Source organism: Vigna umbellata, chromosome 4 (genome assembly GCF_029865625.1).
Source record: "Vigna umbellata cultivar VRB3 chromosome 4, Vumbellata_1.0, whole genome shotgun sequence".
Taxonomy (NCBI): Eukaryota; Viridiplantae; Streptophyta; class Magnoliopsida; order Fabales; family Fabaceae; genus Vigna; species Vigna umbellata.
This window is the reverse complement of record NC_142168.1, coordinates 9,126,982-9,137,771: the sequence shown is the minus strand read 5'-3', so window position 1 is coordinate 9,137,771 and position 10,790 is coordinate 9,126,982. Positions and strand designations below refer to the sequence as shown.

The 10,790-nt window shown below is 38.8% G+C and overlaps 2 protein-coding genes across 3 annotated transcripts; both read left to right on the top strand.

The window, feature by feature from the left end:
- The first annotated feature begins 905 nt into the window (after positions 1-905).
- LOC124842074 (uncharacterized) lies at positions 906-1,724 on the top strand. The gene has a single exon (XM_047318482.2). The coding sequence runs from the start codon at positions 906-908 to the stop codon at positions 1,722-1,724; it is 819 nt and encodes a 272-aa protein (XP_047174438.2).
- Positions 1,725-5,950: 4,226 nt separating this feature from the next.
- LOC124842077 (serine/threonine-protein kinase D6PKL1-like) lies at positions 5,951-10,431 on the top strand. Of its 2 annotated transcripts, XM_088112359.1 has the most exons (4): positions 5,951-6,359; positions 7,109-8,568; positions 9,175-9,228; positions 9,359-10,431. In XM_088112359.1, exons 2-4 carry the CDS (start codon positions 7,157-7,159, stop codon positions 10,239-10,241), a joined length of 2,349 nt encoding a protein of 782 aa, XP_087968485.1. In that variant the 5' UTR covers positions 5,951-6,359; positions 7,109-7,156; the 3' UTR covers positions 10,242-10,431. The 2 variants fall into 2 exon arrangements, with proteins under 2 accessions (XP_087968485.1, XP_087968484.1); XM_088112358.1 differs by lacking the exon at positions 9,175-9,228 and having other exon boundaries at positions 5,952-6,359.
- The last annotated feature ends 359 nt before the right edge of the window (positions 10,432-10,790 follow it).

Below are 10,790 nucleotides of genomic sequence, written 5' to 3'. Positions count from 1 at the left end.
TAAAATAATATATGGTGATAAATCAGTAAGGTAATAACAATACTTAAAGTTACATCACTTTATTAATATACAAGTTTAATAATAAAATTCAATTAAAAAAATATAAATTTATTAAAAATTTAATTAAAAATTTCCAAATTTATTACGAATTTTAAACATAATTAAACTTAATAATAATTGTATCGTACTTAGGGTAGACAGTTCGGTCCATCCACTCACGGTAGTTGGATCCATCCGTTACGGTTAACCAGGTTAAAAATTGGGCCGCGATTGGACCAGCGTTTAAGCTATTATAAGCAGGTTATAAACAACCAACCAGATTTTCACGTAATCTGTTTATATCTTATTATGTTTATATTTTATTGGGCTTATATCAACTCAGGATCCATGAGGTAAATTATAAATACAAAGCCATGTACGTTCTATTCACGCTCAATTCATACTCCAATATGTTTCACTCACACTCATCCCATTCTCAAATACTCAAGTAGTGACAACTGTTCACTAAGCATTCAATTAAGAAAGCCCATATGGTGACCGCGAGGAACATGGACGAGCAGCAGACCACCAAAGATTTGATAGCTCAATTGCAAGCACAACTGCAAGCACATGCTTGAGCACAACAGGAGATGTAGCGGAAGCATGAAGAAGAGATTGCGACGCTAAGGGCCGAACGGACCTGTCAAAAACAGTCCGAGCAGCCCTCCGCGTCATCGGCCCAACGGGGTCATGACGACGAAAATAATGAAACACATCCCAGTCAGGACTGATCTCATCGTACCAATCCGAACGGAAACCCAAATGGCAATCCGAACGGTAACCCACATGGCCAAGCGCCCCCACCTTTGCAAACTGTTTGACCGACCAGTCTACTACCTTTCACGACAACAATCATGCAGGCACCCATGCCGGAGAAAGCTACTCCCACATTTGACAAGTATGACGGCTCAATCGACCCAGATGGTCACATGAAAGCATTCGTCAATGCAATGACGTTTTACTCCAACAATGACAAGGTCCTTTGCAGAGCCTTTTCACTATCGTTAAGGGCAGAAGCATTAACATGGTATAACACCCTTCCCCCAAACACAGTGGATTGCTTTGCCACTGTACAAACCCTTTTTGAGCGACAATATGCATCTAGTCGGATACAAGAGTTCACGCCCGCGGAGTTCGTAAGTACCAAACAGGAGAAAGATGAATCTCTAAAAGCCTTCATGAAAAGGTATAACGAAACCGCTCGGCGAGTGAGGGATATCAATCATACCTTCATCATCAGCAACCTGCCTTCCTACTTAAAAGCAGGATATTTTTTGAAAAATTTATACGCCAAACTCCCTAAAACCATGGATGAGCTCCAAGAGAGGGTGACAGAGTTTATTCGTATTGAAGATATAAGGCAATCCCGAAAAAAGCAACAGCAAGAAACCTCTGGAGGAAATAAGAAAGAAGGAAAACGATCGTTCAATGGGGATCCTCCTCAAAAGAATCCTATGTGTCTCCCCAGATTTAATCACTATATCACCCTCAATGCACCAAGGGCTAAGGTTCTCGAGGAAGCTCTCAATGCTAAACTTCTCACACTTCGAAAAAAGGCCACTCCCAAGAGCGCTGCTGCGAGAAAGAGCTGCAATTTCCATCTGAACCGCGACCATACTACGAAAGAATACAATATACTGAAAGATGAAATAGAAAGGCTTATCCGAGGAGGCCATCTGCAGTAATTCATGAAAAAAGAAAGAAACCAAACAAGAAGTACTACCAGAGAAATCAGACGGTCCCATCAAAAGACCGAACGGGGACATAGGCACAGCCGCAACCGTAGTCGCAGTCGTGAACGTGATCGATCGGTTCGCAGGTACATCAATACCATTTCTGGAGGTTTTGCTGAAGGAGGAACATCATCGTCAGCAAGGAAAAGGCACCTGAGGAGACTCAAAACCGTTCACATGGTGGATAGAAAGTCTCAATCTTTACCACAAATTACCTTCATTGATGAGGACTTCCATGCCCCTAACCCGAATCAAGATGATCCTATGGTCATTACAGCCGAGATATCTCGTTGTGTTATTAGCAAGGTGTTAGTCGATCAGGGTAGCTCGGTCAACATCTTGTATTGGAAGACGTTCTTACAAATGGATTTGTCTGAAGATGCCATATGCCCATTTAATGAGCAAATTGTGGGATTCACAGGAGAAAGAGTCGATACTCGAGGATACTTAGACTTGAGGACTCAGCTTGGAATGGATAGAGAAGCGAAATAATTCAGAATAAGATTCCTGTTAGTAGAAGTTCATACTCCATATAACGCTCTGTTGGGACAACCTTGTTTGAATGCTTTCGGAGCTGTGGTCTCTATCCCATATTTATCCTTGAAATTCGCGTCAGATAAGGGTACCATATGCACTATATGGGCAGATCAACGGACAGCTCGAGAATGCTATAATGTTAGCTTAAAAGTCACACCCTTCGTTCCCCCTCAAACGGACAGAGGAGCATAAACAACTACTAGTTAAACTCGACATCTTACTAAAAGAACTTATTGGCTCAAAGAAAAAACTATCCATAGACTAGGAAAATAGACTCATATCAAAATTTACTTCAATTAAACATTATTGTCACGTTTTATTAAAACATTTGTTCTTTTTTCTTTAAAGTTGTTTTGTTGAAGCAAATACGCTCGATCAATTTTTTGTTTAAACAAAGTTATCAAATATTCGGTCACTTGGCTTCTACTGTTTGGCTTTTCGGGGCCTCAAGTAGTAAGGTATTCGGCCATCCGGCCTCACAAATGCTCGGCCATTCGACCTCTAACGCTCGGCCATCCGGCCTCACAGGTGCTCGGCCATTCAGCCTCTAACGCTTGGTCATCCGGCCTCACAGGTGTTTAGCCATTCGACCTCTAATGCTCGGCCAATCGGCCTCACAGGTGCTCGGCCATTCGGTCTCTAACGCTCGGCCATCCGGCCTCACAGGTGCTCACCCATTCGGCCTCTATTGTTCGGCCTTCTATGGCCTCAAGTATTCAGGTATTCGGTCGTTCGACCTCACAGGTACTCGACCATCAGCTCTCACAGGTATTCGGCCACTCGGCCTCTACCGTCCGTCCACCATGGCGTCAAGTGTTCAAGCATTCAGCCACTCGGCCTCACAGATTTCGTCTACTGGGAGATTCTTTAGGAACTCCATGGCCACAGACGGTCATTAATGTCTACTAGGAGATTCTCCAGGAAATCCTGGCCACAAACGGTCATTAACGTCTACTGGGAAGTTCTTCAGGAACTCTTAGGCTACGGATGATCACTCACGTCTATTAGGAAGTTCTTTAGGAACTCCTGGGCCACAGACGGTCACTCTTGTCTACTGGGAAGTTTTCTAGGAACTCCTAGGCCACAGATGGTCACTCTTATCTACTGAGAAGTTTTCTAGGAACTCTTGGGCCACGAACGGTCACTCTCATCTACTAGGAAGTTCTCCAGGAACTCCTAGGCCAAAAACAAAGAGCTGAGGAACAATCACTCTCATTCGAGCATCTTTAACAGAGCGGTCTCCCTTGCTTGGCCATTCGACCTTATAAAATGGGTTAGTCTAGAGGCTTACATTCTTTTGACAGTTCATATTAAGTTGTTATTTTACCTCATAACAGGTAAGTTGGATAATATCAGTCACTGATCAAATGGGAAAAAGTTCTAAAAGGGACTCCCATCATTTACTGCTCGATTCATGGCAAAGTTCGAAAGGAGAACTCATAAATCCCGCCGCAGGTGAAGAACGACTAAAAGCAGCCTCCCTCAAACCCATAAGTCCTATAGTGACTAAAGCTGAACGCTTAACTTAGACTTGGGGGCATATGTATCGTACCTAGGGTAGACCGTTCGGTCTATCCACTCAGGGCCGTTGGGTCTTTCTTTCAGGTAATATGTTTATATCTTATTTTGTTCATATTTTATTGAGCTTATATCAGCTCAGGATCCATGAGGTAAATTATAAATACAAAGCCAAGGCCGAAAACCAGGTATGTTCTATTTACGCTCAATTCATACTCCAATATGTTTCACTCACACTCACCCCATTCTCAAATACTCAAGTAGTGACAATTGTTCACTAAGCATTCAATTAAGAGCCAACACTCTTCACATCACACGCCTAACTTGGACGTCGGAGTGCCTTTTGCAGGTACCTCCTCCCTCATCCAGGAGATCGATCGATCTACACCAATGCCGATCGGACAACAAAGTAGATTGGAAGTAACCGAGCGATCTAGATTGAAGAAAGACAGACGATCCAAACATTCGGAAAAAACACGTCAACAGGTTAGTCTCTCAATTTTTAAAATATTTGCAAAAACAATAATGAAAATATAGTATAAGATTTGTTTATTAGAATTAGAAAGAAGAGAAGAGAAAATAAAGAAAAGAGAGGAACAAAATATGCCAAAAAAGCATTTGGGAACAGCAAGCAACGAAGCTAAGCCAATGAGAGGATTCTTTCAAACCCTAATCTCTTCAGCATCCCGAATATCCATCTTCACCAAAATATAAATAAAGGAATGAATAAATAAATAAACTCACCTAGCGCCATCATTCTAACTCACAAAAGACAAAATCTCCAGAACCTCCTCAATAATGGTTTCTTTAAGATTATATTCGCAATGACTTTGCCAACGATTTTTTATAAATTATTTATTCCAATTTTCTATATTTATTTTATTTATATTTTTCTTTTTTGTTCAATTAATCATTCATGATTTTAAAATTTTATTGTTTTACATATGTTTTTAAAAAGTATGCCTTTTGTTAACTATTCCTTTTATGTATCTAAGTTTAAGAGGATGTTTGAGAACAACTTCTTTATTTAAATATCTGTTTTTTTCAAAAGAAAAGCGACAAATGATTATTTTCTAAAGAAATTATTTGTACTAAACATATAATTATACTAGTCAATTATTGTTGGATTAAGTGAAAAGAATGTTTAAGCACTAATTAAGAGTTTGAGTACTTGGAGTATTCTCTTAAGAAATTATACATTTTTCTTATCACAAACAATCATATTTAAATTGTTAAGTACGTTTTGATCAATAAAAAATAGAATTAATCTCTTCTTAAAATTTTAGTCTAATTTAATCTTTAATTTTAAAAATACATGTATTTAGTCTTTTAAGTTAAATTTTGTTAAATCTTATGGTAACATTTTAATTGTTTGACATATTAATTTTATGATAAATTTTAAATTGTTTATATAAATATTAAATATTATTATTAAAATATTTAAAATATCAAATAAATTTTAACAAAATTTGATTTAAATAATTAAATTTATTTACTTTTTAAATTAAAACATAAAATTAAACTAAAATTAAAAAAATATAATATTTACTAAAACTTAAACTTAAAAAAAACGTATAAAATACGGTAGAACTAGAACCAAACATTTTAATATAAAAAGTTTGAATTGAGAACTACTCTAGATAAAAAGAACTATTATGTTCTTAAGGAGTTAATAATATGTATAATGGCGCATCCCATTGTAACTATTACGTGTAATACATAATCCAAACATGTAAACTACAGATTGTTTATCGTGTAAAAAATATTAATGGTCGTTGTAAAAAAATATATATATAAATATATATATAAATATATATATATATATATATATATATATATATATATATATATATTAAAGAGTAAAAAAAGTGAAAGAAAATTGATGGGAGTGATTGGCACGTGCCAATAGCACAATCTGAAAACAGAGATACTTGAAAAAAAAAACACAAAAATAGGTTAGAGTTGGGCATTCACTTTCTTTGTTTGATTGAGTCCCACCTTTGAAAAGCAGTGTACCACAAAGAAGGAACATGCATGGCCCCACTTTCTCTCTCTCTCTCTCTGAACAAAGTGTAGTACTATGCTACTACTACCTTCCATCATTAACTTCTTCCCACTCATTCAAATGCCAAAAATCAAAAAGAGAAAGCAAAAGCTAACCATAACTATCTCCAACACCACTTTAGTTCCCCAGTCAGTCACACACAGCCCCTTCCCTAGACAGAGAAACTCAAACTCACTTCTATTCTATTCTAGTGAGAGAGAAAAACACACACCAACAAAATAAACAACTAAAAGGAATAAAAAACAAAAGCACCCCTCTTCAACCTTTTATTTTTCTCTTCTTGCTTCATCTTCCAATCTTCTCCCACCATTCTAGTTTCTTTCACACCTTCTCAGTCAAGACAGACACTTTTCTTGTTTCTGTTCTGCACGGTGAAGAAGCTCTGAGTTCAGTTGTGAAAGGAGACAGTATAGTGAAGAGGAGGGAAAACAAAAGGATACCCATTGTTTTTCTTCATCATTTCCATGGTGGGTCTCTATCCCTTCTGCCTATTATGCTTTTGGGTGCCTAGATCTCTCTTTGTTTCATCATTTTTTTTCCCTCTTTGTTTTCTTTTGTTTGACGTGCTTTGGGTCATGGTTTTCCAATGGAAACAAAATAGAAGATTGGGAGTTTTTACATTTTTTAACATTTCTCCATCTCTTGTTGTCTGTATTTTCTTGGTTCTTCTCTCTCTATCTTCTGTATGTTGCTTATTTCCTCTGAAGTTGAGGTTTCTTGCTCAAAGGTTTGTACTTTGAGATTATCTTATCAACGGGGCTGTGTCTGATTGTCAGGCATCAATTCCACCATTTCATCATATTTGCTCTGATTAACTATGTTTTCCCACTTCAAATCAATTTTCAAACTTTAACAATTTAAGCTCCTTTATATTCTGTGTTATGCTGCGTGTTTAGTATTGGGAAATAGAATTTACAGACGGCTTTGTTTTTATGTTGTCTATGATTTCTTGTGCTTGATGTTTCAAGCTATTAAATTGAGCTTTCTACATTTGTCGTTTCTCTGTGGATCCAATTTATAATGCTGTTTGTGCTTTCCGCAGCTACCACTAGTCACTACCAAGAAGAATAAGACTACTTTATTCTTTCATTCCATGTTCTTGTCATTTTACTCGGTTCCCGGCTTTTTCACTTGATAATTGGTTTTAAATTAAAAATACACAGTAATTCAAGTTGAGTGAATCTTCTGTTAAGTTAGTTCTTTGCTGAATTTGCAGGGTTTTCTTAACTAGAAGTCATTGTTTGATGATATGTGATATTGGGATATGGAGAGGGTTGCAGAGCCAAAGGTACTTCCTCGGTCTTTGCCTGTTCTGGTTGAGGTATCTAATGCGCACACTGCTGCAATGAGAGAAGCTGGTCAAAGACTAAATGCGCAGGATGTTTCGGGTGTGCGAGGGATTCCATCAAGAGAAGGGAATCAGTTTTCAAAGTCACGAGATGGCCCCATGACACGTCTTGCCTCCATCAGAGAAGTGGCTCAGTTATCAAATGCACGAATAGTTTTGGTTAGAGAGGATATGGGGTTCGATACACGGTCCTGTCAAGAGCCTCCCTCCCCTGTTCCTACAAGAACGTGGAAAGGAAAGAGCTCTTTACCTGAAGCCGTAGAACTTGTGCCTGATATTCAGACATTGAAGGGTAGCAATGATTCTTTTGGGGAAACTGGTCCAAGTTCATTTGCTGGTGCAAGTCATCCCCCAGAACCTGTTGATACTGATCTTATGAGAACGGTTTATGTGCCAATAGGTCAAACCAAATCCGAGGCAGCATGTTTGATGAAGAGTGTGTCCTTGAAGGGTTCTGGTCCTTTCTTAGAAGATCTTTCAATTTGTGTTCCTGCCAAGAAACAAAGCATGGCTGTTGTTTCTCCTGCAGAAAGCCTGGTTGATGAGTCAAATGTGACGCATAACATACCCTCGCCACTTTCGGGTGCTCGTGCATCTCAGAATACCGAGAACTCTCCTACTGCTCCAGATTCTGAGGAGAAAGAATGTGTTTGGGATGCATCTTTGCCTCCAAGTGGTAATGTTAGTCCCCTTAGTAGTATTGATAGTACTAGTGTTGTCAGAACAATGAGCATCGTTAATAGTTGTGCAAGTACATACCGGAGTGATGCAGTCACTAGTGATGGCATGCTTAGTTTGGACAGGAATTGTGATAGCACTAAAGGAAGTGTTAGAGGGGATTCACTGGAGAGTGCAAAAACTAGTGCTAGCCGAGCAAGTGATAGCAGTGGCCTCAGTGATGACAGCAACTGGAGTAACATAACTGGCAGTGCCAACAAGCCACACAAAGGAAATGATCCTAGATGGAAGGCTATCCTTGCCATCCGAGCACGGGACGGAATTCTTGGCATGAGTCACTTCAGGTTACTCAAACGACTTGGTTGTGGTGATATTGGAAGTGTATATCTCTCAGAGCTTAGTGCAACTCGATGCTTTTTTGCAATGAAAGTTATGGACAAGGCATCCTTAGCAAGCAGAAATAAGCTGACTAGGGCTCAGACAGAAAGAGAGATATTGCAGTTGCTGGATCATCCATTTCTGCCTACTTTGTATACACATTTTGAGACCGACAGATTCTGCTGTTTGGTAATGGAATACTGTCCAGGGGGTGATCTTCACACCTTAAGGCAAAGACAACCTGGGAAACATTTCTTGGAGTATGCTGCACGGTATGCTTTGAACTTTACAGATACAAATACACATTCATTTATCAGAACTGTGAGTAGCTGCTTTCAGTTGTGAAGATCTCCTTTTTCTAGTCCGTGACCTTTATGTATTCATCTGCATTTTGATTGTTGATTCCTTTCATATTTTGTGCTGTTGATGATACTATACACGATGATTATATTTTTCTTAACAATTATGCAGAGGACATTGTTGATTTTCCAATGGTGCTATAAATGTTAAAGTCATATGGTTCTGCTGCAGTATGAAAATTGAGACATAGCCGCTTATATAAAGTAGGTTGGCTAGATAATAAATTAGCTTTAGTGACATTGCCAGAATGCTCTTGCATTAACGATAGGTATAAAGCAGAAGAATTTGCTGCATTGAAGGTCTTCTCCAGGTCTGCTATAGGCCGAGATAATTCAGACTGCTAGGATGCCATGAACAATACTAATGTGTTAAAAAGCTTGTTTTTCCTTTTTCACCTTTCTTTTTTCCTGAATTGGATTAAATTTTCCTAGTTCTGGTTTTCCTTATATAAAAAATAAGGTAACAGCACATTGATGCTGTAACTATTCTTATATTAGTGGCTTTATATGAAATGCTAGGTTGTTCAATAGCATGCAGAGTCACTTATCTTTGAAGTCTGAAACAATGGGAAGGTATTAAAACATCCTAATCAGTGTATAATACAATTGGCAAATATGTATGTTTCTACATGAGTGGTGCTTTTTGGAAAATGTAATTTTCCTTTCCTGTTTTGACTAATAAAATGCTTGTCATGCTGTGTAGCTTTTATGCAGCAGAGGTTCTGCTGGCACTTGAATATCTTCACATGCTTGGAGTGGTGTACAGAGACCTTAAACCTGAAAACGTACTGGTCCGAGAGGATGGTCACATAATGCTCTCAGACTTCGATCTTTCTCTCAGATGTGCTGTTTCACCTACCCTTATAAGAAATATTGACGGGGATCCCTCCAAACGAGCTGGTGGCGCATTCTGTGTGCAGCCGGCTTGTATCGAGCCTTCATCGGTATGCATCCAGCCTTCATGTTTCATGCCTCGCCTTTTTGCTCAGAAAAATAAGAAGTCACGGAAGCCTAAAGCAGATCCAGGCCTGCAATCAAGCACACTTCCTGAGCTTGTTGCAGAACCAACAACTGCTCGGTCCATGTCTTTTGTGGGCACTCACGAATACCTTGCTCCCGAAATCATCAAAGGAGAAGGTCATGGAAGTGCTGTCGATTGGTGGACATTTGGGATTTTCTTGCATGAACTATTATACGGTAAAACCCCTTTCAAAGGCTCAGGAAACCGCGCGACCCTTTTCAACGTAGTAGGCCAGCAGCTCAGATTTCCGGAGTCACCGGCCACCAGTTATGCGAGCCGTGATCTCATCCGCTGCCTGCTGGTGAAGGAGCCGCAGCACCGGCTGGGAGTGAAGAGGGGTGCGACTGAGATCAAACAGCACCCGTTCTTTGAAGGCGTGAACTGGGCGTTGATCAGGTGCAGCACTCCACCAGAAGTTCCAAGAGCAGTTGAATGTGATGTTGTAGCAGCAAAGTTTGAAGCAGTTGATAGTGTTGGGGTTGGCATGAACAATAGTAGTAAGAGGATGGGAGGTAATAATGAGATGAAGTCTGGGGGTAAATATCTGGACTTTGAGTTCTTTTAGTTTTTGATTCTTCAATCTACATATTTGTATTGTGTTTCTTCCATGTTCAGTTAATTTTACTAGAGATGCACAGTGCATCGTTATCATGTTGTTTCATTTTAGTCACACTTACCAGAATTCCATTTCAGTTGGAAATGATACCACCTTATATTCAGAGGGTAATACAGCAATTCTTATAGATAACTCATCATTCCATGTCTCAACACAAAATCAATCTAGATATTTCTTCTGTTATTCCTTCCAATCTCAACTATTGTTATTTAGAATGTTTTGCATATTGCCACACTGTTCATTCATTATTAGGAGACGAACGAGGTTGACAGTGACAACTCCTACGTTGTCACCTTATCATGCATCGCCACATGGTAAACATGGATCAGAATGAAGATTAAGAAATTGTGACAAGCCATGACGATATCATATTGTAATAAACTGTTAGTAGATCACAGTGAAGTAACCCTCAACATAATAAAACAATTTTCTTCACTATTAACAGAAAAAATAAATATTAGGTTGTAACGATAAAATGTGTTAGAAATTAAAAATAAT